This window comes from Erigeron canadensis, chromosome 8 (genome assembly GCF_010389155.1).
Source record: "Erigeron canadensis isolate Cc75 chromosome 8, C_canadensis_v1, whole genome shotgun sequence".
Taxonomy (NCBI): domain Eukaryota; kingdom Viridiplantae; phylum Streptophyta; class Magnoliopsida; order Asterales; family Asteraceae; genus Erigeron; species Erigeron canadensis.
Genome location: NC_057768.1, coordinates 38,763,546 through 38,789,816, shown reverse-complemented (window position 1 = coordinate 38,789,816; position 26,271 = coordinate 38,763,546). Strand labels below are relative to the sequence as shown.

General features: G+C 33.7%; 4 protein-coding genes and 1 long non-coding RNA gene across 5 annotated transcripts; all 5 read right to left on the bottom strand.

Moving 5' to 3' along the window:
- Nucleotides 1–1,617: 1,617 nt before the first annotated feature.
- On the bottom strand, nucleotides 1,618–7,806 carry LOC122579707 (mediator of RNA polymerase II transcription subunit 25-like). Its single transcript, XM_043751930.1, has 16 exons — nucleotides 7,224–7,806; nucleotides 6,482–6,506; nucleotides 6,098–6,161; nucleotides 5,829–5,971; nucleotides 5,578–5,730; nucleotides 5,428–5,493; nucleotides 5,147–5,303; nucleotides 4,997–5,062; nucleotides 4,677–4,738; nucleotides 4,083–4,541; nucleotides 3,662–3,715; nucleotides 3,384–3,412; nucleotides 2,924–2,992; nucleotides 2,751–2,838; nucleotides 2,151–2,240; nucleotides 1,618–1,901 (listed from the first exon to the last, which is right to left on the bottom strand). The coding sequence occupies exons 1-16, from the start codon at nucleotides 7,322–7,324 to the stop codon at nucleotides 1,824–1,826; spliced, it is 1,704 nt and encodes a 567-aa protein (XP_043607865.1). The 5' UTR covers nucleotides 7,325–7,806; the 3' UTR covers nucleotides 1,618–1,823.
- Nucleotides 7,807–9,422: 1,616 nt separating this feature from the next.
- Nucleotides 9,423–11,336, bottom strand: LOC122610800 (mediator of RNA polymerase II transcription subunit 25-like). Its single transcript, XM_043783756.1, has 6 exons — nucleotides 11,163–11,336; nucleotides 11,020–11,077; nucleotides 10,247–10,340; nucleotides 10,062–10,149; nucleotides 9,733–9,822; nucleotides 9,423–9,521 (listed from the first exon to the last, which is right to left on the bottom strand). The coding sequence occupies exons 1-6, from the start codon at nucleotides 11,334–11,336 to the stop codon at nucleotides 9,423–9,425; spliced, it is 603 nt and encodes a 200-aa protein (XP_043639691.1).
- A 1,722-nt stretch (nucleotides 11,337–13,058) lies between these two features.
- On the bottom strand, nucleotides 13,059–13,438 carry LOC122610081. Its single transcript, XR_006325451.1, has 3 exons — nucleotides 13,428–13,438; nucleotides 13,224–13,292; nucleotides 13,059–13,132 (listed from the first exon to the last, which is right to left on the bottom strand). It is a non-coding gene; the product is annotated as an uncharacterized LOC122610081 (long non-coding RNA).
- A 1,173-nt stretch (nucleotides 13,439–14,611) lies between these two features.
- LOC122580638 (mediator of RNA polymerase II transcription subunit 25-like) lies at nucleotides 14,612–18,179 on the bottom strand. Its single transcript, XM_043752906.1, has 7 exons — nucleotides 17,753–18,179; nucleotides 17,572–17,625; nucleotides 17,167–17,194; nucleotides 16,302–16,370; nucleotides 16,127–16,211; nucleotides 15,142–15,228; nucleotides 14,612–14,911 (listed from the first exon to the last, which is right to left on the bottom strand). The coding sequence occupies exons 1-7, from the start codon at nucleotides 17,757–17,759 to the stop codon at nucleotides 14,876–14,878; spliced, it is 366 nt and encodes a 121-aa protein (XP_043608841.1). The 5' UTR covers nucleotides 17,760–18,179; the 3' UTR covers nucleotides 14,612–14,875.
- Nucleotides 18,180–18,202: 23 nt separating this feature from the next.
- On the bottom strand, nucleotides 18,203–20,554 carry LOC122610799 (mediator of RNA polymerase II transcription subunit 25-like). The gene is made up of 7 exons (XM_043783755.1): nucleotides 20,451–20,554; nucleotides 20,050–20,074; nucleotides 19,264–19,318; nucleotides 19,025–19,155; nucleotides 18,734–18,889; nucleotides 18,569–18,634; nucleotides 18,203–18,472 (listed from the first exon to the last, which is right to left on the bottom strand). The coding sequence occupies exons 1-7, from the start codon at nucleotides 20,552–20,554 to the stop codon at nucleotides 18,218–18,220; spliced, it is 792 nt and encodes a 263-aa protein (XP_043639690.1). The 3' UTR covers nucleotides 18,203–18,217.
- Nucleotides 20,555–26,271: the final 5,717 nt, after the last annotated feature.

Genomic DNA, 26,271 nt, shown 5'->3' with positions numbered 1-26,271 from the left:
GGAAATTAATACAAAGATATTTGAGAGATAGTGAATATATCTTTTAAAAGATTATGAAATGATTGTATAAGTTAAATAATTAAGGGTAAAATGGTAATTTTGCATGTCTCAAAATTGTAAACTTTTTAACACATGGGTATAATTTTTATATGGTAGTATAGAAGTATAGATAAGTTTTACATATTTCGTAATCTACCAATTAAATATTTATTTAGAAATTTTTGAATTACTCATGAATATTGTTAAGTCTATTAATTAATCAAATACATAATATTAACGATGCATAATAACAATGTAAGAAAAACCGGCCCTAAAACTATAACTAAACTACTGATAAATAGCAAAAAGACATACAATAAACAATGGAAATTGTGATAAATAAGAACAAGAAGCAATTTTTTAGAAAAATTTATTAATAAAAATAGTAGCAAAAGATTATATAGAATAACCAAACCAGTTTACAAAAAAGATTTTATTAAAATTCTAAAACTAGATGTCTAGATTATAATTGTACTTTGAAATGTTGTCAACTTAGAGTTATGAAAAACTGTGGACCAAAAAACGGTAATTGCATTATTAGAAAACCAATTGTTTTGAGCTTTCTAAGAAATAAAACATATATACACCTTTTATATATAAGGAAATGAATACGGATGTGTTACATATCTAATTTGTATAAAAAAATTTCTCGCATCTTTATTTTAAGTATATAAAAAACCTAGGAGCCTTATCATTAACTCAAAATATTAAAAAATTAGGACATGAAGAGTTTTCATCAAGTTGAGTGTGTAATAAACTTATACTCACTTTTTTCTTTAGGATTATATTGTGGTTGAATTACATTGACATTATCTTTACTGGGCTATGTAAGTACCAAAAAGGCATAGACCTAAAGGGTACCCAACAATTTCTTTTTTTATATTGAAACTGTGATAAAACTTTAACATTGTATTTTCATATTAAATATCTTAACTAATCTGTATATTTTGAAGTACTAAATAAATGCTATTATGAAAATAAAAAAGGTCAGTAAAACTTATCAAAATGTTTAGACCACCAAAGTATAATTACTAGACAAATGTCCACATGATACGGCGGTGTGGTGGTGGTGGTATAGTGGTAGTGATGGTGGCGACGGTTAAGGTATGGGTATTAATGTAAAAGTGATTGATGTAAAAGGATATGATATAGTTCTTTTAAAGATAAGAAATCTATGTTGTATATAATTTCATTAAAGGTGACATAGATATTTTGAGTGAAGATGTTTATGCTAATAAATAAGAAGAAAAAAATTGAGTTGAAAAAAATAGAAGAAACAAATACTTTATATATTTATGTATTTTGTAATGTAGTAGAGATTATAAGCACCTAAAAATTACGGAGTATATATTTTGCAAAAGGTCTGGCTGAGTGGCTTCTATCGTGGGGGTGGTTAATGGTTATAGAAACAAGAAACAAATATAGAAAATGTTGAAATTCAAGTGTGCGTGTATGTGTAATTCTGGTGTGATTTTTGTCCATTTTTGTCAAACTATTAGACTTTTTGACCACAGAAACATGCATGATGCATCCTAGATTTCTTCATATCATCAATTAATCATAAAAGTGGCCGTTCACTTGAGAATAACAAAGATATAGCATAGAAAAAGATAAACATCATCAATCACATGGTTAGTAACATCAGAAGCTCAAAACATGGATGAACATCTGTACAATACACATCGCTAGACAGACATACATTTTACTATCCGCTGTATCTATATTTCCACAAGTTTGATTTATAGATTGTTCAGTTTACTGAAGCCCCCCCCTAAATCTTCTGGTCATGTTTTTGGCCCTTGCCAAGAATTTACTTGTCCCTGATCTTGTAAGTATTTTGAAATATCTTCTGCCATCGCATCCTGAGATAAAAAGGTGTATGAGAATGACACTAATTATATAAAGAGAGTTAAAGAGAACAAGATTATTTTGGTTTTCTAGCTATAGCTTCATTAACTAAAAAAACATGGAAGTGGATTGCCATACATTGACATCTCAATTTAGTGTTGGATTTTTTATTTTTTTTGAGATTATTTCCTCTAATCAATTTCTGGTGAACTATGTTACAGTATGTAAATTCATATTTTCGCTTGCAACAAAATCCAGCTTACCTTAGGGAGAAGTATTCCAGTCATCGGATTGTCTTTCTCAACTGGCGGCATAAGTAGTAGCAGCTGTGATGGTAAGCGTACGACTGCCAACTGCATGTTTATCAAGGTATAACAATGTCAGATTTTGAGCCCTCCAAGGATATAATACTTCTGATACTGGACATATGTTTCGATAAATGATCCAGATCATACGAAGCTTTATATAGAAAAAACCAATTTCTTTTCTTTCTTTCTCTTATGGTTTTATTAGAAGGATTAGAGGGTGCTAGAACCAAAAGTACAAATTACAAAACAACTCCCATAAAGTAGATTACAACAAGACTTCACCAAACCATTAACACATCGATGAGACTTCCCTTTTCTCCATATAAAGTTGCAAGGGACTAACAACAGCCTGATGATTGATGAAAGTTCATTTTCTAGAGCTCTATGCTTTTATACTTTTGCTTTTAATATACTTTGAAGTTTTTATCAATGGTTTCTTCTTGAAGTGAACACTAAATAGCATCCAATAACAATGCATTATTGTCCTAGTTGTATCATTCTACCATTGCCGAAAAGATATGAACAATAAATAGCTTTGGCTTCCACATCACTTACATCCTTGGTTCTCTGCATTTTTTCAAGCAATGTATGATCCTGACTCATCGGTTCGAAAACAACAAAATCTGTTTTTTCATCATTTTTTCTGCACAGGAAGCAAAAAGTATTCATTGATGTAAACAAATATAGGTGAACCGCTAAATGCTACCGAGCTACATGGTATAGCATACCTATTTTTGATAAAGTTTTCAGGTAGAAAGGCATCTATTAGCATTGTAGATGGCCAATCTTCTGCAAGCCTGAAAGACAGAAAGTCCACAAGCCTGATAAGGTTTCTTAAAAGGAGTACAAAAACAGGGAAACGGAGGAGCTAATTATCATGTTTTATTGTAAACTAAGTGGAGCAAAAAAGAAGGTTTAATTAGGTATAACATATAAGATACGACTGGCGATATCATTAGTGGGCACAGCACTTCCTGATTAACAAAATGCTTTTTAACAAGAGCGTCATATTAGAAACAGATTTTAATGTTCAATATGTAGGTAAAGATATATAGAAGTATAGAAGTGAATGTTCTTAGATCACCATTAAAAAGATATGTTAAAAAATCTTGAGCCTTCAATTAACAGACTGCACTAACAACTTTGCAAATTAAGAGCACTTTCAGAATGTTAGGGACAGATACTTACGTCACAGGATCAGTCAAAGACCGGTAACCCTGACACAAAAAACATACAGAAAGCCTGATATTAGTTTTCGAAGTTTGATATTCTATGATAAAAGATGCAATGAGGTTTCTCTACATAAACAAATCATATGAGAAGAAAATCACAGCATTCGTGTGTTAGAACTCACAATCATACACGTATCTAGATTTAAGGATCCAGTCACTTTGAACATTAGTAAAACTAAATAAAACTAGAGCAATGCACCTTCTTGTTGAGAAAATATGAGTTCTGAAACCTGCCTTTAATTTGGTAATGATGACAGTCTGACCGTTCTGTATAGCAGTTAAGTCCCCCTGGGTGACACGGATCATTATGTCATTCAAAGTTAGCAAAACAGTTGTGGAAAATATAAATACAAAAAATACTGAACTATTCTACAATTGTCCGTCGTGGAAGTTTCCATTGATCTGGTTAGCTTCAGATTAATGTAACCAAACTGTGATGTCACTGTCCCCGACAAGGGTTTCAAATGATGGCATTGAACATGAAATTTAAATACCAATGCCAACTTAAAACTTGCAGCGGTAACCACATCTAGCTTGAATAATCCCACAAGTAAGAGGATAACCCAATCCCTGATTTTATCCTCACAAGACCAAAAATTTTGAATTCAATACATATATCTGTTTGTAATTAATGATAGAATGAGACATCACTTACCTCCCATAGATCTAGAAACTCCTCCTCTTCCTCCTCTGCTTGTGGTGCATTTGATGTGCCTGCTGTCTGAGACGTGTCAGGAGGAGGCATCATTGTTTCAGTTGCAGGCATACAGGATTGAACCGCACTTGTCGTTTTGAGGTTCATGTCCGTTCCAGTTTGCAGCAGTTGTTGCGCTGGAAGGTTTTCTTGGATCACTACAGATGGAAATGGATCCATGCCGACATAATCTTGAACATCTAGTGGTCGTTGAATGCCAAGGCTTGTACTCCCAGGATTTGTAGAAGTGGCGGAAGATGATGAATCATGAGCTGCATCCTGTGCAATCACTGATAATGCTGCTGACAGAGTCATCAGCGTGTTGCTTGATTGCCCGAATGATTTTACAGTTTGAGCACCAGGTACGGATGAAGCAGTGCCTCCATATATAATGTCAGGCATATCCATGGTACTATGGTCCTGAAAAATAAATTAAAAGAATTTACAGCAATTATAACATACTGGAAATCATATACACATTAGTATTAATACAAAAATTCTTCCCTACGCCATAAGGGATCAGTAAATTAAAAAAGGTGTGAAGGACACCCTTACATCTATTTCAGAAGAAATACTTCCCACCGACACGGGTTGCCAATTCATTGGAGGCTCGTTAACTGAAAGATGGACAAATATAAAGAGACTTCTCAATTACATTATATATACAAGCAACCCAATACTGCTAGTGTATAGACTAGTTTTTAACAGGATGCATCCATTTATTTCCATAGTAAAAAATGTTTCAAAACTAAGAGTCTGTCTACCACCCAAGAAAAAATTATTACACAAGACAGGTCGCATCTTGAACAACTGGTCAGAAAAAAACCAACTGATAAATAATCAATAGAGAAATGAGTAAAGATATTAGCATTGACCTCGGCTTATCTGGCTCCTCCTACTGAATGATGTGATGTCTGGACTGTCTGGTTTCTTCCTCTTCCCTATTCCATAATCAGTGTTTGAATCATTGTAAACCAAATACGACAAAGTATATGATACAGTAACAGATAGAATTTACATCAAACCTGGTGAAACTGGAGAAAGTGAAGCAACCTCCGTTGTTATTCCCAATTGACTTAGATCATCACACGCCTCTTTGAAATTTTCTGAGATGAGAACTAGATTACGTGAATTTTTCACAAGGTTAATAGTTTGATCAGCTGCCGAAGGGTTCTTTTTGCCCTATCATCAAAAAACAAGATCAGCATACCAAGAACAAAGATAGCTTGCTAACGACACTATATACTTGGTAGAAGAATAAACAAAACAAAAAAAAAAAAAGCTATTAGGGGCAAGTGATCATTACCGCATTGTAGATTGATTCGATTCCTATAAGCTGAGTTGGACATATAACTGACAGAGAAACAGATAACTGCAAAAACAGACCAAGGATCAGCAACCTAGGGTTCAGCAAAGTATGAGGATAAAGTGATTATTGCAACTCCAACACCAATACCTGAGGAAATGATTGAGCTACCATCACGGCATTAGATAAACAGCTATCTGACTTATTAGCAACAACAAGGATACAATGATTTCGAAGGCCCTCATTTTGCTGAGTTTGGATTAAATTTGGGGAAGGAAACATCTGATTATGCAAACCAAAACTCTACAGCGGAAGCATGATCAAGGGTATTATCCAACTACAAATTTAGTATCAGAGAAAGTATGATGCAATAAAGATATGGCTCAAACAACGATGCTTACCGTTAAAGCTTCATTAAGTCCTTCAGCAATTGCAACATCGGGTACGTCAGCATCAGTAAATTCTATACCACGCAGCCAATTGAAGAAATTATCCACATTTGTTGTCCAGTTGCTCCGCCTTACCAAGGAAGCTGCATCAACAACTGAAAGCAAAGTTTGAGAAAAAGTAAATAGGCATTTATACAACTCTCTATGGTGAGAGATCGTGTCTTTAAAAAGATCAGGTAACTAACGTGTGTTTACAAAAACTAAAAAAGACATATACTCACAGTTGCTAGACCCACGAGCATTGAATTCAACTAGAGCCAATGCAATACTAGGACCAGTTTTATTCTGCATATGAAGAGGAAAAGAGAAAACATTCAACAATTCGTAGCAGAAAAAGTTTATGGCAAAACTTGCTTGCAAACTAAATTTTATATTCACAGGAGCTTATAATGCATGTAGCCACATGCATCGTACAAGTTAAACCACTATGGTTGCAGCAAGATAAGGTCAGCGATCAAAATATATAGCTTTAAACATGAGGTTTAAAAGCATCAGTTCTCTCACAAGTCACAAGCATCAAAAATTAGATTACATATCAAAGTATTGGCTATAATAGTAAGTAAGTGTATTCAAAAGAAAAATCCAGAAGAGTAACGATTGCTTACCATAGCTTTGTTACCACAAAATGCCCTGCATGAACAAATTGAAAGTTAAAAAGAATTATCAGCACTAAACTCATTGAAAGGAACTGAATATGTAAGGGCATATTTATTTATGGTGTTATATAAAGCAGTGACACCAGTACAATTATTATGTCACTAATACTTGTCCAACTTGTAGAGTTATGTTTCAGTCTCTATCCTTTTTCCGAATATAATCTCATATTCTTGCAAAAATCAGAAAACTAGGCCGATAAATTTCCGGTCAATCAGAAACCAAAGGGTGGGCGATCCAATGATGGCGTAATCGGCCTTTTTACTTGGTCAACAGGTTAATAGCGGTCAATCTTGGTCAAATTGGTCAAATCAGACTTTATAATCGGATTTAAGTAATATCCAGTTAATCTTTTATGATTACGTACAGGATTTATAAGAAAACATTTAACCAATTAACAATTACTTTAGCTAGTCTGAAACCCTAATCACATCTGAACCAAAAAACCAGTTCAACAATCAATTCATTCAGATACCAATAACTAATCAAGATTAGAACTCTTCTTCTTAAAAAAACACATGATTAGATACATACAACTATACAAGAATTATATATATTTATATACAGATTCTAATATTCCGTACAAATCCAATGCAGTTTATGAAGAAATGTAGTTTAATCATTCATAGGCATAACGATAAAAGGTGCTCGATTCTATTTCTTGGCTATGCGTGTTACAAGAAAAACAAGTACCTGACGAGTTTTTCGATGTAATCTCTGAGAATGGTGCGCCAATAATGAAGCAGGGTCTTCGTAGTTTCAACGACGAGCACAAGACGATTTACGTCCCCCATTTGTTTGTACACAACAAAGATAGAACAGAAGAATAGTCAAAAATTGGAAATTAGAACGGTTTCTTTTTTTTTTCCGAGTAAAATTTGTGTTTTCTGAATTTCAATAATGCAAAAATGGAGGTGGTTGTATATACATATATGTATACATACACATACACATTATACTGGTGGTGGTGCAGCGGGAAATATAAACTGAAATTTTCAGTTAAAATAGTTAGTTAGTTTGTTGGAGGAGTGGGGGCCACTATAACACCTCAATTGTTTAATTTACCTATTTTACCCCTATGCTATCATCATCTTACTAAAATAATCCATTTAAGAAATTAAGAAAATAAAAAGGGGGGAAAACTACCTGAACTGTGGAAACCGGGTACCGGTAGGAGGTAACATTTTTAGCCGGTAAAACCAGTTTTTGTCTACTTGCAGTAGTGAAACGATACCGTTTGGTGTGGCAATTAAGAATGAGTATGGAAGCCCATGGTACGACGTCGTTTGGAACACAGTTACCGCTGTACCGGAATAAAAGATCACACCGGCGCTGAATCCGGTCAAATTAAGTGAGCTCCAACTGGTCACCGCCGTCATTGTTTTGCTGAGCTGCGATTTGATGGGTACGCTTTGAGGCCTCTTAGGGATTTCAAATGTAAACAAGGGACTAAATGTATTTTAATAATAAAGGGTAAAATAAAAAATACGTTGTATATTTTGACCAATTTGACCAACATTGACCGCTATTAATCTCCTAAATGCTTCAAAATTTGACTAGGATCATGACACGATCAAAAAGTGAGAAGATGGAAGATAAATTAGAGGATCTATCATTTCCCAAATCAAAAAATATAATTTTGTTTTCTCAATTTGTTATCATAATAATAACTGGTTTTTTCATTTTAAAAAAAAAACCATACTCTTTACTTTATAAATACGTCTCATAATGCACTTAAAAATTGATTTGTAACATCAAAGTATAACTTTAACTAAAAATTTTTAAAAGATTAAGTAATATCTCATCTTAAATTTTATTTAAGATAAAAAAAACTACTAACTTTAAAAAATATCATTAAAATCATATATAATTTTTAAAAATAATCATTTGATTAAAGACATGCTTTTTAAAGCTAGTATCGTTATAATCATATATATTCTTCAAAATTTTAATAGGTTTATGTAAACTAGGTATATATAAATATAAGACTTTTAAGTAGTAAAATTGAATTCAATGTTTTTCATATACTCAACTAAATTCTAGAAGAAACAATTTACATTTTTAAGAGCACTTAGCTCAATATGATATTTGAATCTAAAACTTTAAGTTGCGATTGTTTTCCATTTTTGTTTTTTTAAGAAAACATGAAGAAAAAAAAAATGATCAAATCATTGTGTTTCAAAAATGTTTTTTATGAAAACAGAAAACATTGTTTTCTATTTTTCTATGAGAACTTAGAAAACATTTTTTATTGTTTATCACTTTTCATTTTTCATTTTATTAACTTTTAAAAATCTCAAATTATATCAACCCTCTCCTATGTCCCTGTCTCTACCCCTATCAACCCCCCTCCCCTCTTCCCACCTCATATCCAATCCGACCTCTCACTTTACCAAGTATATTAGAATATGTTTTTTAATATAAAAAATGAAAAAATCATTTTCTAGTTTGGAACGTATTTTAAAATTTTCATTTGTTAGGAAATTCTTTTCATTCTTTAGAAAACTAGAAATGAAAAATTATAAAAACATTTTTCACAACTAAATTCCTATAGATACAAATTCATCTATCAATGGTTGGTGAGAAAAAAATTATGGGATATATTACATAGATCATAATCTAGTATTAGAAGAAATAAGAGCTAGTGAGCTAGCAAAGAAAAAAGAACATCAATCACATGGCTAGTAGCATCATGCGAAGCTCAAAACATATTTTAACACACAATTCATGGATGAACATCTGATCACTGTACAATACACATAGCTAGACAGGCAGACATTTTACTATATACTGTTCCACAATTTTGATTTATAGATTGTTCAGTTTACTAAAGCCCCCCCTAGCTCCTCGATCTGTTCATGTTTTTGGCCCTTGCCAAGAAATTACTTGTCCCTAATCTTGCAAGTATTTCGACATATCTTCTGCCATCGCCCCCCCTAGCTCCTCAGAACTAAAAGGTGCATCAGAACACCAATTAGTTCTGAATACATACTGCTAATTAATTATTATATAAAGAGAGTAAAAGAGAACAAGGTTATTTTTATTTCTAGCTATGAAAATAGATTGCCATAGAATGACATCTCAGTTAGTGTGGGACCAATTCTATATGAGACTGTTTCCTTCAATCAATTTCAGGTGAGCTATGTATGTTACAGTGTGTATAATACATATTTTCACTTGCAACAAAATCCAGCTTAATTACCTTAGGGAAAAGTATTCCAGACATCGGATTGTCTTTCTCGACTGGCGCCATCAGTGCCAGCAGCTGTGATGGTAACCGTACGGCTGCCAACTGCACGTTTATATCAAGTTCAAACAATTGTCAGATTTTTGAGCCGTCCAAGGATATAATATATACTTCTGATATCGGACTTATAATTCAATAAATGGAGCCAAATAATAAGTTTTACATAGAAATAATTAATGTAAATATTGTAGTATGAAATAACATTTACTGTTCTAGTTGTATCATTCTGACATTGCCAAAAAATATGAATAATAGTAATATGCTCTGGCTTCCATATCACTTACATCCTTGGTTTTCTGCATCTTTTCAAACAATATATGTTGTGGATTTGTTGGTACGAAAACAAGAACATTTGTTTTTTCATCATATGGTCTGAAAAGGAAGGAAACAGTAGTTATTGATGAAAACAAATTAAGGTGATTGAACCGCTATTTAAATGTTAGCGAGCTACATGGCATGCATATCATACATCTTGTCGAAGAAGCTTTGAGATACAAAGGTATCTATTAGCATTGTAGATGGCCAATCTTCTGCAAGCCTGAAAGAAAGACAAGTCCACAAGCCTGGTAATTAAGGTTCATTAAATGGAGCACAAAAATAGAAAAATAACCGAGGATCTAATTATAATGTTTTTTGGGAAACTAATTAGTGAAGCACAAAAGAAGGTTTAATTAGGTATAACGGAGAAGATACGACTGGCAGTGTCATTAGTGTGAACAACACTTCCTGGTTAACAAAATGTTCTTTTCAACAAAATCGAGTGTCATATTAGAAACAGATTTTAATGGTTTATATGTAGGTAAATTAAAGATATATAAAAGTATAAAAGTGAATGCTCTCAATTAAAAGTGATCACCATTTAAAAAAGGGAATTAAAAAAAATAGAGCCTTCAATTAACAGACTGCACCTAATTAACGACATTGCAAATTAAGAGCACTTAATTCAGAATGTTAGGGACAGATACTTACGTCGCAGGACCAAGAGAATACCGGTAGCCCTGACACAAGAACATACAGAAACACACGCAAGGCCTGATGTTAGTTTTTGAAGTTTGATATTCATAAATCTATGATACTGAGTAAAAGATAAGCAATGAGATTTATCTCACATTAACACATCATAAGAAAATCACAGAATTCACAATCAAGTACGTATTTAAATCCAGTTACTTCGAACAGTAGTAAAACAAAATAAAACTAAAGCAATGTCAGCCTCTCGTTTGAAAATAAGAGTTTTGAAACCTGCCTTCAATTTGGTAATGATGACAGTTTGACCGTTGAGTTTAGCGGTTAAGTCCCCCTGGTCATGCAGATCATTGTGTCAGTCCAAGTTAGCTAAAAAATTGTAATCATATATAAATAAGAAAAATACCGGTTAGCTCTACCTCCCATAGTTGTGGAAACTCCTCCTCCTCCTCCTCCTCTGATTGGAGTACTGGCTGAGACGTGCCAGGAGCCGTTGCAGGCAAACTGGATTGAACCACACTTGTCATGTTGAGGTTCATGTCTGCTTCAGTTTGTCGTGCTAGAAGGTTCCCTACAGGTTCAAATGGATCCATGCTAATCTCCCCACAGTTTATATTGAGAAGATGTAATTAATTAGAGATCTATGCAATGAACAATTAATGTAAGTGATGAATGAGACGGCTGCTTCTTTTTTTTTTTTTTTGGTAATATATGTGCGGTTTTTGTGTATTATTAGGTTTAATAATAAGAAAATAATTGAGGTTAAGTAGGAGGCTTAGAAAAATTACAGTGGGGGATGAGTTTATATACCCTTACAGTGGAAATACAATTAGCACCCTTACTGGACTAAATATATTGTTCTTGAATGAATGATGGACAATAATTATAAAGCGACTTTTTTTAATTAGCAATCCAATTCTGCCAAGACTTTTTTAAAACAAAGATGCATCCACTTATTTCCGCAGTGATGAGCAAAGTGAAGGAAGTGAAATAATGTTGTTCTCGTTGATGTGGCAAAATTGATGAAGGGAGTGAGGAAATCACAATTGAGTGTGAACTTTCAGTGTGATTGCTCTTCACTTATTTTTAAAATAGACTTTTGATTCTTCATAATTATTGATTATGTCCACCACTCCCTGGGAGAAACCCAGGTTCGAATCTTGCCAAAGGCAAGATTAAATCGTCGATGAATTACCTTGACACTATCCCTGCTGGGGTTATGTGGGTACCAAAAAGGTACATGGGCCTAAGGGGTTCCCATCAATTTACCCTTTTTTTTTTAATTATTGATTATGTAGCAATTTGCTACTAGAAAAAGTGGCAAGGAAACGGTAGAAACATCCTCTCTTAATTCATATATCAAAAGTGATGACTTAATAATTAATAAAGAAAAAAAGCAAAATTAAGAAAAAGATGAACATCAGATTCGTAGTAGCATCATATCGAGCTGAAACATGCACGAAGTTCAACACTTTCATGGACGAACAACATAGAATTTTGACTACTTTAGTAGAAAGCACATAGTCATTTTACTATGCGCGCACTATATATGATTATTCAGCTCACTAAAGCTCCCTCTGTTCATGTTTTTTGGCCCTGATGGAGACATAACGTAATTGCCCCAAACCTACTAAGTGATGGCTCAGGTCCTGAGATATCATTGGTCCAGCCGCCAGCGGCAGTAACGCCTGAGATTAAAGTTGGGCACAGATTAGTTACGAATAGAGAGAACAAAAGTGTTAATCTCTTAGCTTTCATATGGAAGTGGATTACCATATAATCAATGGCACCTCAATTAATGTTGGATATGTTATTCCTTTCTTCAATCAGTGCTAGCTGAACTATGTATGTTTCCTTGCAACAATTAAATGCATCTGAATTGTATTACCTTAGAGATAAGCTTTCCATACATCCGATCTTTTTTATCTGGATTCGACACTAACAGCACCTGTGAGGGTAATTCTATGAGCGCCCACTGCACGTTTATAACACAAGTATCAGATTCTGATCGAACTGAAATTAAGTGCTGTCCGTCCAAGGATATAATACTTTTCTGATATTGGTGATGTATATCTTGAATAAATGGCAGCCTAATGAAAGTTTATTTCCTAGAGTGCATGCTGTCCGGTTCCCATCGATCTTTGGTTTATATAGACATCATATCAACGATTTTTTTCTTAAAACAATGACACCGCTTATTTACATCCATTTATACTACGGTCCTAATTGTATCATTCTGCCATTGCCGAAAAATACAAACTTATGTAAATGCTTTAAATAAACTTGAGCTTCCGTATCACTTACCTCCTTGGTTTCATGCAGTTTGTCAAGCAATGTATTCTGATTCAACGGATAGAAGTAAACATCATCTACTTTCACATCATATTTCCTGCAAAGGAAGGAAAAAGTGTATCTATTCATGAAAACAGATATTGGTGGAGAAAACTTTTACTGAACTACATGGCATATATATATCATACTTATTTTCGAAGAAGTCTGCAGGTAGAAGTCTAACTATTTGCATAGTAGATAACCAATCGTCTGCAAGCCTGAAAGAAAGAAAGAGTCCACAAGCCTGATAAGGTTTACTAGTTGCCAAGGAAGCAGATCGAGGAGCTAAAGATCATGCTTATAGAAAACTAAAGGCATCGCAAATTAAGATAACGTTAGGCATAGATACTTACGTCGCAGGATCAGTCAAACATCGGTAGCCCTGACACAAAAACACAAATTAAGCCTAAACTTAGCTTTTGATGTTTGATATTCATAAATCTCTGATACGGAGTATAAGATAAGCAATGATATTTAGTACTGTATCACATAAACAATATATGAGAAGAAAATCACAGCATTCATGTTTTAGAACTCGCTAATTAAATAAAACTAATTAACTCAAGCTATGTCACTGTCCCCTCAAGAAAATGTGAGTTTTGAAACTTACTTTTAATTTGGCAAGGATGACAATCCTGCCGTTCAGTACTGCGGTTAAGTTCCCCTGCATCATGCGGATCATTATAATGTCATTTCAGGTTAGCTGTAAAGAATTGTTATGAAAGTTTCTGCAAAAATGGATATTCCCAGATTTATGTAATCGAAATGAGATGTCAATTTCACCAGCATGGCTTTTGAATGCAAGAATATATACGATTAGTAGATCACAGACTCTTTAAAACTAAGAATACAACATCATCATCATCATGTACTCACCTCCCATATTCTTTCAAATTGCTCAGATAATTGCTGAGATTGTAGTGTACTGCTTGACGCGCCTGGTGGCTGAGAGATGCTAGGAGTTGAAGGAGGCATCATATATTGTGTTAGTAAATGCATGCAGCCATATGGATTCAAAGGCTCCTAATATATATACACTGTCTCTATCTATAATACGAGATAACCCTAATAACTCTCTCTATATGTATATACTTTCATAAGATATAATTAAGATGTTTTAAAATTTGGAAATACGTGTATTTATTTATAGCAATAACAATTACTATGTAATCTTTATCTTATATTCGTATGTGATCTTAATCTTGTATAGCATTAATAGATCTTTTACTCATGAGATATATGGTGGTTATACATTTTCAACTAAGGTTAATGTAAAGTTTAGATACAGAAATTAATAATTACAGTAGTTTATAAGTACTTTGTGTTATTTTGTTTGTATATAAAATGCACTTGAAATGTACACCATAACCACTGCTATCCCATTTATTCTACTCCCTTAAATATAAAAAGAACTGCATAAATTTCATGCCATGAAACATCACAAACTGGTATCAAGAGAGAGCATGACACGACAAATTACGGTGTATACAAAAACATGTGCATACTTGTTGAGCCATGCTAGGAGTAGTAGGCATCATTAAAATGATCAAACTTTATCACTGCAGAGATATTATTGAGTAAAAAGATGAACAAACAGGTATAATTCATACTGCACAGGTGAACAATAATGGAGAACTGAACCACTAACTATACAAAGCAAATGAATATAGTACTACTATGCTCTCTGTTGGTACATATGCACAATTTTGGTGTAAAAATGTTTCCAAATCTTCCAACAAGTGAGGAAACTTGTCCCCGACTTTCCGACTCATCAATCGCGTTTGATGGTAATTGCTATTTGCTACTCAGAGTTCTCTGATTCAAGCACCAAGGTACCCTGAGACAGGTGGCACACATATTAGTTAAGGATCCTAATAAATTCTATGCAAGAAAATTACCATATAATCCCTTCAACGTGTGTGTGTCTGTGTTCATTTTATTCATACTTTTTTCTGTAAAGCAGGACAATTGAACATATATATAATACTTATACTTATAATGCTTCCTCTTTCCCATTATTATTGAACAAGATAAATAAACATAATGCTTGAAACAAATGCAACCTACGTTAGGAAAAAGCATTCCGATCAACTGACTTTGTATATCTGATACAGCCAAAAGAAGTGTCTGTGATGGCAACCATGCAATTGCACACTGCATGTTCAGTCAAAATTACAACAATATCAGTTTCTAAGCTGAAAGTACAGTTGAAGGCTTACTTATTGATAATGATGATATATGCGTCAATAAGTGAAATAAAAGAAAAGCTTTTTAGGTAGAAAGGAAATGCATATAACAAGCAGTTTATGAGCTTCCTTTTCTTCATAGCTACAAGGGGCCAATGGTGTAAGTTTTTAGCTTATCACTACCGACTAAAATAGGAAGTTGATTCACTAGAGACCTGTAAGAAATTGAGTTTATGCTTCGATTATTATATACTTTGTATCTACGGTTTCTTCTTAAATTAATAAAACCATATACTCGCATTATCTACTAAAAACAATCACTGAACACAGCGGTACCAAATATCACAAGGTTCCAAAAAGAAAAAACCTCAAATACTCTGCTTTGATTGTCATATGGCCACAATAAACGAATCAATTTCACATGCATATACTTTGAAATGAAGTTGGAATCTAACTTCACATGGAGTATCTGATAACTAAAAAACATGAATAACAACTCCTAAATTTGACTATATCACAGGAATCCTTAGCCACAAGTCAGTACCACTAAGCTACAGCATGTCCGTCATCTTTATAACTTAGTTTCAGACTTTCAGTACGTGATGCTCACCTATCCAGATATCCTTAAAAATCTTTTAGAAATGTGTAAATATTTATATGTAATTTACTTACAAAGTTATCACATTAATCAGATTTCTCCGAATACGGTCTTGTTAACTTGTTTTCCAGGTTCACTTATTACTAGTTTCTTTGATTAAATTCCATTATCATGATATTTCTACCCTGGTCCTATCACTTTGCTTTTTTAAGCTAATCTGATATGATGCAAATGCTTAAAGAGAGGCTTTAGCTTCCAGATTACTTACAAAATTCAGTTTTTTGAGTTTTCCGAATAATGCATGCAGACTATTTGCCTGGAAAACAAGTATGTCTTGCTTTTTCATGCTTTGCCTGCCAAGAAAGTTAAAAAAAATTTAATGGTAACAAAAATCGAGTTAATGGTTGGAGACAGATATAACTGAACTACATGGCAGATCATACTCGGAGATCACGAGGTCTTGAGATGTAACATTCTCTATTAGCATTGTTGATGGCCAATCTTCTGCAAGCCTGGGAGAGATAGAGACAGTGAGAGTGTGCCCAGCCTAAGGTCATTGATAGGGAAACCAAGGGAGATAACTGACACTTTTTGGGAAACTAAATGAAGCATAAATAAACTCCGGCTAGGCTTAAATAAGTTTTTCGAAAGAAATTCTTGGGAAGATCTTTAATAAGTTCTATTTTAGGGGATGGTGACTGTACGTAGATAAAGATAATGGAGCCTTTAGAAGAACCCTAAGTTTTCATATACATTAATGATAATGCAAGAAGAAAAACTCACAAATTATAGGGGTATTTAATATTTTAATGACTGTAACCGGTATTTATCAAGAAAATGGGACTCTCGCCTAATGATCTAATGCATTAGCAAATATAGGAGCCGGATATATGATGTCTTTACAAGGTGAGGGATATTACGAGATGCAGTATAAATATGTCTGGCAATCAACTCGTTTGAGTAGAAAGGGGAAAGTCGTTCCTAATCCAACATCCCGTTATTATAGCATATAGAATTTAGGAAAATAGGATAAAAAGATAAAACCCCGATTAAAGAAACTGAGCAGTAAAGCAGTGCAGTGGATGATCATTTTTCATTAAATCAGACGGTCCAATTACTATGAAAAAAGCCATAAAAGTGCACGCCCTTGGATCAGCATTGAAAACAAATATTAGCCGTTAAAATGCAAATAAAGATTTTATTCTTCATTTTTTGTTGTTGAGAATTTTACTGAATGAGTAAAATATGTAACAGATAAAAGTGTCACAAATAACAAACATTTTCTAAATGTTAATGATAGACACTTACAACTCAGAAGCTGTCGAGTCCCGGAAACCTTGGCACAATATAAAAAGTTACAGAAAACACAACGTTTGAATTAGATTTCTCATTTTTGATGTCCAAAAATGAAGCTTATGTGGCAGCATATAAGTATATCGCAACAGATAACCATCGATCTTTGAAAAAAGATATCCATTATAAGACTATATAAAGTTATAAACAAATATACATTAAGAAGTATGATATGTAAATCAATATAAAAGTACTTCTTACCAGTGATCATACATTCATTATCTAATATTCGTTCGAATATCCAAATATTATTTAGGCCTAAGAATCATAACTAATCAGGCACTTAGCATAGTTGAAAAAGTAAACAGATATAGCAATTCCACCATCCTGTCATGACAATATATGAGTTTTGAAACATGCCTGTAATCTGGTAATCAAGACAGGTTGGCCTTTTTTTAGACTGAATAAGTCTCCCTGCATCATACAAACTATTAAGTTATTACTAGTGGTCACTGTAGAAATTTCCTAAAACTGGGTTTCTCAAGAATTAGTAGCCACAAAAGATGCCAGTGTAACTCCTGTGATGCTTTTGATAACTAACCTCCCATAGTTTTACATATGGTGAATGCAACGCCCGCATTGCATTTGCTTTTTGTACTTGCTGGGAAATGCGAGAGGGAGACTTCATTGTTCCAGTTGCCAGCATACCAGATTGAACCACGCCTTTCATCATATTCTGGTTCGTACTTATTCCACTCTCTACCAATTGTGGAGATTGAAGGTTTCCATGGGTCACTACAGGTACAGACTGATCCATTCAAGCATGGCCTTGAATATCTGGTGGTTGTGACATGTCAAGGCTTGACCTCTCAGAAATGCTAGGAGACGCCAAAATTGATGAACCATGAGCTGTATGGTGTGCCACCTGTGCCGTCTCTGGTAATTTTGTTGGCGCAGCTATTGATGAGTTACTTGATTGTCCAGTTGAATTTACAGATTGAGTAACAGCTATAGATGAGATGGTGCCTTCAGTAATCAAGTTGGAGATAAGCACGTCCATAGAGTTTCAATCAACCCCAGTGAGGTTCATCCGATGTGCTTGCGCGAGCTTATTGAGAATACTCTTGTTTGTGGATCCACTAACAGCAAGTTTCAAATTTTGCGAATCATCGTTACGGCTCGGATTTGATGGCAAAGTTGTTCTTCCTGATTGACTGAAATCAGAGCAAGCCTCAATGAAACTTTCTGCAATGAGAACTAGATAATGTGGATTTCCCAGAATATCGATAGTATAGTCAGCTGCCAGATGATTCCTTTTTCCCTGCGTCATCAATTGACAAGATCGGCATACCAAGAAAAATATTGAGTAACTAGGTAGAAGATGAAACAAGATGGTTATTAGGGGCAAGAGACTTACCACATTGTAGATTGATATAAGTTTTGGAAGCTGCTTTGGGCATATAACAGACAGAGAAACAAGAGACTGCAAAATAAAATGAAAAAGAACAGGAATCAGCAGTCTGGTATTTAGAATAACGAGCATCATACAAACACTAATGAGCCACAATTCCGTCATCAATACCAGAGGAAATGATGAAGCCACTTTCTCGGCATCAGATAAGCAAAATTTTGACTCTGTCACACTCTCATTCGGTGGATTACTTGCAGCAACAAGGATGCAATGCCTTTGAATACCCACATTTTTCTGAGGCTGGCCCTCGTTTGGGGAAGGAAGGTGCTGGTAATAAGTAATAGTTAATGAGCACAAACTAAATGGAAGTAGAAACTGCATACACAACAATACATCGGACAAGTATATTAAAGGGTATTATCCAACGACGACCATTAGATGCAGTCAAACCACACGGTATACCTTTAAAGCGGAAGCAAGTCCTTCGGCAATTTCAACATCACAAAAGCCACCGCCATCGAACTGTATAGCCAATAGCCAGGTGAAGAAAGAGTCAACGTCTTTTGTCCGGCCACTCCACTGTACCAAGCCAGCTGCATGAAGAACGAAAAGTAAATTTGAGGAAGGATAGACTTACATACATATACATACAACTATATATGAACATATATCTGGGGGGAGTGTGAAAGGTTGTGTATTACACTTTATTTCATTGAATTCCACTAGACCCAACGAAACATTAGGACCAGCTGCATTCTACATATGAAGTGGGAAAAAGAAACTACAATTAGTTGCAATAAGTTCATCGAATGTAGCCATATATGATACTGAAATTGATGAGTTGCAGTTGCTGAGCAGCCAGATTAGAATAACAAATGCAGGGTTGGATAAACAAGACAATCAATACATATTCCAAAAAGGAAACTAAAGTAATTTTAATTAGGTATAAGAAATACCATATTGAACAAAGCAAGCACAGATTTAAGTCGTAGAATATTAAATAATTACTCAAAAGGAGATACAAGCTAGATTCCAGCAAAAAACACCACTAGCATGCATGATTACATACAAGTAACTTAGTAACATTACTGGTAGCCAAATAATCCAAGCATAAACATCTTTTAAAAATCCAAGACTTAATGCTACACATAGAACGCAATGAACATATATATTGCATCAGTATTGACATTATACTTCGTATATGTATTAAAACTCTGTATCAGGGATACACAAGGTACAAATACACAAGGGAAATCTAGACTCAAATAGGTAGAATAATTGTGTCCACGTCTAACAAATAAGTTGCCCTTCAGTATCCAGTGAGCCCCAGAGGGTCAGTTATGAAAGACGAACAAGTGTGAAGGTCGGTAATCTAGTAATATAACTAAAATAATAATAAGATTAAAAAACACAAGTTCTCTCACAAGCATCAAGAAAACAGATTACACATCAATAAAACATACAAGTCATAAGTACCGAATGCTTACAGTATTTTGATCACCACAAAACGCCCTGCATAAACAAATCGAAAATTAGGAGAAAGGTTAGTCCATGACTTCTTGAAAGGAATCGAATACGTAACAACGTATACTGACACATGAAAACTACCAATAAAAGAGCAATGCTATCTATCCCAATACTGTATTAACCCGCGTCACCGATATTCGTCAATATACTATATGTATATTTTAGTCTCCATCTGTTTCTGACTACATTTTTATATCAAAAACCATTATACAACAAAATATGAAAACCATATCAAACCAATTAACAAATTCTTGGCTATTCCAAAAGCCTAATTCACACAAGAAATTCTTGATTCAGTGTTTATGTATGTGTATACATATATAAACAAGAATATATATATATATATAAGAATAGTATGTACATGATGAGTTTTCGAAGATAAGTTTCGACAATGTTGGTCCAGTAAGGAGCCAAAGCGGAAGTAAGTTCAACGACTAACACGAGATGCTTCATCTCGTCCCCCATTTCTTTGTTAATTTTCGAAACAGATGATGATCGACGTAACAATAATAATAAAAAAATGAGCTTTTTACACACACAAAATGCTTAAATGGTGTAGATATATACATATAAATGTAACTAACAAATTTCAAGAAGCGGGAAACTTAACAAAATAAATTAAAATGGGCAGTTAATTAGTCAGCTAGGACCCCTAATTAACTAACTATCTACAGTTTAGTCCTTTATCTTTCTTGTTTGCATACCATTATTAAGTGAGAAAAAGGGGAAACGACGTCGTAGCAATAGGAAAGTACCTGAGGAAACGAAAGGAAGTTTATGTCCGTTAGAGAAACGAAACGATGCCGTTGGTTTGGTGACGCAATCCATTTCGTAGTATTGGAAAACGAATCTCGTAGCGGCCGTCGATTAAAACGCATCTGGTTTAATTTGTGTAATTGTGTGGGATGAATTTAGAGGGAACCTATTCATTCAACATCACTAGTTAGCATAAAAAGTGAGATTCATTCTACCATCCGTAACAGAAATTACAATAATAATTGCTACGAGTAATTCAAGGCTATTTTAGGAGTATTTGGATAACCTCCGTTTAGAAGTGCTTGATTTTGGGAGAGGATTTAAGAGTTTTTTTTTTCTCTTGAACAGCAAAAAGAAAACACGATGGAAACATTATGCTGTTTGAGCATTAGGGATGGTTCAAAACAATAATCATTCAGAATGCTACACATCGGTTTTCATCATTTCATTAATTTTTAGCCATTATGAATGCAGAATAACGCATAATACTACTTTTCTCTTTTATATTAAACTTTTTAAATTACATTTTATTTGAGAATACGAATATAAGGATACATGTATAAACAAAAGTAAAATAACATTGGCGCTAATAATAAAAATTGGTAACTAAAAAAAATCAAAAATAAATGGACCATCAGTTTTTCCTTCTACCTTCACTACTTTGACTATAGAATCCTTCATAAAAAAACACTAAAGAGAAGATAAGATCTACAAAAGCTACCTACTTTCCTTTTCCTCTCTTTCTTGAATCTTGAGTTCTTCTACTCTCAAACAAACCAAACAAAATCAAAACTAAACAATCTCAACAAAGGTATTTTCTCTGATATATACTATGGAAAATATGTGTAAATATAATACATGTTATCCCACTATTTTGTTCTTCCTTTGTTAGGAAATTGATATATATACATATATATTATCTTAATAATGGATATCTCTACATTAAATAATACCTTGGCCCACATATTCATTAAAAAACAAAATACACCAAGATGCCGGTGTTCGGCAAATAAACCAAGAATGCCGAAGTTAAAAACGGTGCCGGATAGGGAGGGATGGAGGGACAATCGGTGCCGGATGCCATGTCATTGTTCTTGATCGGCATTACATACCCATACCCTATGCTCTTAGCATTCAGCATTCTCCTCTCACAAATTTTATGATTTTACTATTTATTTATTAACATCATATAGACATAAAAATTAGCATAAAAAATGATTTGAAAGGAATATATACTGAATATTGTATTGTTAAAAAATAAAAAAGTGTCATGAATTTTTTTTATTTTAGTTCTCCTATAAAAATGTTCAAGTTTCGTCAATGTTTCACCCCCTTCGTTTTTATTTTATTTTTAAAAACAATATTTCTTTCAATGATTATCTGTCATCCTTCGTGTTTTGGTTAGACACTCATCTTTATGGGGATGAAGATCCTCTCAAGTTAGCTCTTTAACTTGAATCAAGTTAAAAAGATCTTAACCCTTGGATTAAAATCAAGAGTCAAGATCTAATGATCATCTTTGAATCTTGTCCCTTGATTATAATTCAAGGGTTACGATTTATCTAACTTGACCCCTCGAGTTGTTTTCAACTTAAGGGAATCTCTATCCTCTTTCTGGTAACCATTGCATGGAGATCTATAACTAATTTTTGGGAAATGATTAATCCTCCAAACTCGTTACCTTGATAATCTTCCTGATGCCTTAATTCAATGTCAAGTGTAATCCATTAATTTTCTCTTATTTAATTGTTCCATGTGTCATGATTATGGCATTAGGAGGAATTTTAAGAGGATAAATTAGGAGGATTAATCATTTTTTTATAACTTTTAGCAAACTTATGAATTTGACAAACTATGCTTTTGTCACATAAACTACTCATAATACACCGAGAAATCCATAAAGCATGTGTAAAAATACAAAACAAACGGAAAGATGTTTACTTGGAATCGAATTGAATGGAATGATGCATTGACCCCGCAAAATCATACAAGAAGTAAAGAATTCTAGTGGTGATTAAATGCTAATGCTTAAGAATGTGCGTGGTAATTTAATGCTAATTTTTGGTTTGTTTGTCACAGTGTGTTAAATGGTCTGTGCGTATTGTTGTTGGTTCTTATACGTTTTCAACTATCTATTGTCTAGATGTTTTGCTTTTTTACCTTTTTGCAGGATTTCAATTTGTATTCCACAAATGAGTGATGACTGATGACGGGTCATTTGGTCTAACATCTTACAGGCACGGCCCATTTATAAATCAAAAAGATATTTGGACATGGGCTAATTCGCTAAAACTCAAAGATTACATATAACTAGCTCGAATCATTTGTTACGCACTTACGCATGTTTACTTCTGGCCTAGCCCTAAATTAAAAATAGGTAATCATTGAACATCACCAATGGTAATTGTTGAACCACGTTGGTGACCAACGCCAAACATTCTGCTTGGTCCGATGTAGTGGATCTCAACATGGTGTTCTAATGTAGTGTTGTGTGGTTATTTAGTGATTACTAATGTGTCATCGACTTTTAAAATGGTTTGTTGCCCCATTGCATATGCTCTTAATTATGTAGAAAGAGACTTGCAAAAATATTTAAAACTACTCATATTATGGTTTTCGAAATGAATGTAGATCCTTTCGAGTTTAAAATCAATATGATAGGTTATATTAAATTTTCATGAAAGAAAATTAGTTATTAAAAATAAAAAAGTAGATACACAAATAAACTATGTTTTTGCTCCACGGAAATCTCTACATGACCGATCATTTTACTTTTAAACTTAAGGGTATTAATTTCTATCTAATTATAGTCCAAACGTACGTATATGCGTGAAAGACGCATGGTTTGATAATAGTAATGACTAATGAGTAATAAGTATCTATCCCGTGACTAACGGCAGATTGCATATTACTTTGATATATATACGAGTAAAACAAGACTTCATAATTTTTTCTTTATAAAAACATCTTTAATGGTAATTTCTATATATTATCGAGTTTATGAATTTATATCCAATACCCGTGAACCTGGTAAAGCTTCTAAAAAAAAACTTAATCACTTCATGAAGAGGTTTGTAATCTTGGGGTTTTTAATGTCATCTTGAACCTCTCTTTATCATGGAAATTTAATTTAGAGAAAATGTCACAAATGATCCTTGTGGGTTGTCATATTCGCATTTTGCCTCCTATGTTTTTTTTCCGTCCCTTGGGGTTTCATATTTGTTGTCAACAGCCCCTGACACTAACATCTGTTAATTTTGAGCTGTTAAACCCCTCACGTGCATACCACGTGAGAGTATAATTGTCCTTTTATTTACCAGAGGGATTGTATGTGATAGAACTTAATTAACGATATAAATAAATATATATTACTCTTATATCCCTTCAAAACAACTCACATTATTTCCCACACATTCCTTCATTTCTAAAACTTGGGGGTGTTTGATTCGCATAATGTTTTTGAAGGAATTGGAATTTAAAGGAATTGAAATCTGATAGTTTTAAAATATGTTATGTGTTTAATTGACGGAATTCAACGGAATTTAATTAAATGAATTATGATTTAAGATTTAACAAATGACAAAATTACGCTTTTATATATTAACTATTTTTATTTTGTTAGTAACATAGCAGTATGATTATGGATCTTTTATACAATAATGAAAATAATATTAATTTAATTTTAATAATAATATACTAGTAATAATGTTAACAATGGCTTCAATCCCCGATCAAGAAACAAGTGAATATTATCATTTTCTACATCAAAACTTGTGTAAGTTCTGTTCTTAATCTATTCAAGTCGTTTTATATGTATATGTATATGTTTTCTTTTCGGTTTTTATCAAAAGTTAAGCGAATCATGTCTTTGATTTTTGATTGTGCAATTTCGGTTACAATTGTGTGTAAGAAACGAATTGAACCTTGATTAAGGCTTTGATTTGATACATTATGCACTTTTGTAATTTGGATCTTGTGCAACTGCAAAAATTGAAAATATCCTTCACTTGGATAAAAGACTCTAAAACTAGTCGATTTCACATCCAAGATGAAGGTTGTGCAATTATCAGACACATAATGTATGAAATCGGTCGAACTTCACCCTTTTTGTACTGATTTGTGACACTTTTGAGCAATCAAGACTCATGGATATGGATTGGCTAGCCTTAGATCTCGTTATTTTAACAAAATCGCATCAAAATCGTTCGTTTTTGCACAAATCGTGTTTGAATCCGACTCCGGCCAGGCTTAGCTCGACCTAGGCTGTTCTAAGCTCGACCTCTAATGGTCTAGCTCAACCTCCATGGGTTTTTGTCGCTTAAACGACTCGTAAAGCTCCTAGTTGACTCCAAATGACTTGTTTTAACTCTCGGACCCTTAAGTCTTGGGAAGAACTCATTTTTACCTCTGTCCAGGTCTAACTAGACCTGCCATGGTCGAGTTTGACCACTTCCCAACTCATATATAATCGAATTCTTTAGCCTTTCGTGTCCGTACGCGCTTAATCGGTTCTTAAACTTGACTAGTTTTCTCAAAAGATGTAGTTTTGGTCCAATTGACTAACTTATGATTAAATGGTTCTAAAATGACATTTTTGGGCTGTACATGGTCAAGTTCAACCGCTAGGTTGAGCTCAACCTCTATTCATTTCGGTTTCGCAAACTTTTCGGTTAAAACCTCCGGTTTCATCTAGTTTTGGTTAAGTTCGAGTGAAACTTATTTGGGCTATAAAATGATTTCAAATTAGGTTTTATTGATAAAATAATGTATTTTGAACTTAAAGGACATTGGTGTCAAAGCCAGACTTCTTTTCGGTTAATACGAGTCTCGTCACTTTTGATAAACGTCGTTTTAAAAGTTAAATAAAGACATATGGACTGAAAGACATTTCTAATAGGCTAAGACTTAATACCAAAGACTTTCACTGTGACTTGTCATGTATTATTGATAGGTGTTGATTGTCGTGGACTTTGATTGTGCTTGTCGTGCTCGTTCGTTAAACTATCATAACACTTTTCAGGTGAGTTTCGTAGCCCCTCTTTTTACAAGTTTTGGGGTGGAAAGTATACTTATTTTCAAACAGTTTTGTCGGTTTCTGTTTTATGTTCAATATTGAGCCTGTGCGTATAAAGTTACTTGTGCCATTTGACATACTTTGATCTTGTTGTATGCGTGTGATTATGTGTTTGTTTGTTGTGCTTTGGACGTGCTTATTGTGTGTGTTGAGACTTGAGACTTTGGACTAAGGCAGGTACCGTAAGGCCGGACTTTGAGACATTGAGACTTTGGACTTATTATGGCGTAACTCTGCTCGTTATATATTGAACTATTACTGGTTTAGACTTAAAATAATCGACAAAAGACTTATTCTTTGACTAGACTTTTGACTAAAACCTACGAACTCACCAACCTTTGTGTTGACACGT

Excerpts from the sequence above, each read along its gene's own strand:
- LOC122579707 (XM_043751930.1), bottom strand. The coding sequence starts at position 7,324 with ATGGGGGACGTAAATCGTCTTGTGCTCGTCGTTGAAACTACGAAGACC. Across the intron at positions 5,731-5,828 it reads GACTTAATGAAGCTTTAACG|AGTTTTGGTTTGCATAATCA; the intron begins GTAAGCATCGTT and ends CTTCCGCTGTAG. Across the intron at positions 2,993-3,383 it reads TCTTTGACTGATCCTGTGAC|GCTTGCAGAAGATTGGCCAT; the intron begins GTAAGTATCTGT and ends TCTGTCTTTCAG.
- LOC122610800 (XM_043783756.1), bottom strand. The coding sequence starts at position 11,336 with ATGGATCCATTTGAACCTGTAGGGAACCTTCTAGCACGACAAACTGAA. Across the intron at positions 10,150-10,246 it reads CAAAGCTTCTTCGACAAGAT|ACCATATGATGAAAAAACAA; the intron begins GTATGATATGCA and ends CTTCCTTTTCAG. Across the intron at positions 9,823-10,061 it reads AGATGCAGAAAACCAAGGAT|TTGGCAGCCGTACGGTTACC; the intron begins GTAAGTGATATG and ends ATAAACGTGCAG.
- LOC122580638 (XM_043752906.1), bottom strand. Across the intron at positions 17,195-17,571 it reads TCTTGATTACCAGATTACAG|GTTTCCGGGACTCGACAGCT; the intron begins GCATGTTTCAAA and ends TATTGTGCCAAG. Across the intron at positions 16,371-17,166 it reads GACTCGACAGCTTCTGAGTT|GCTTGCAGAAGATTGGCCAT; the intron begins GTAAGTGTCTAT and ends TATCTCTCCCAG.
- LOC122610799 (XM_043783755.1), bottom strand. The coding sequence starts at position 20,554 with ATGGGGGACGAGATGAAGCATCTCGTGTTAGTCGTTGAACTTACTTCC. Across the intron at positions 18,635-18,733 it reads TGGCTTCATCATTTCCTCTG|TCTCTTGTTTCTCTGTCTGT; the intron begins GTATTGATGACG and ends TTTATTTTGCAG. Across the intron at positions 18,473-18,568 it reads TTATATCAATCTACAATGTG|GGAAAAAGGAATCATCTGGC; the intron begins GTAAGTCTCTTG and ends TTGATGACGCAG.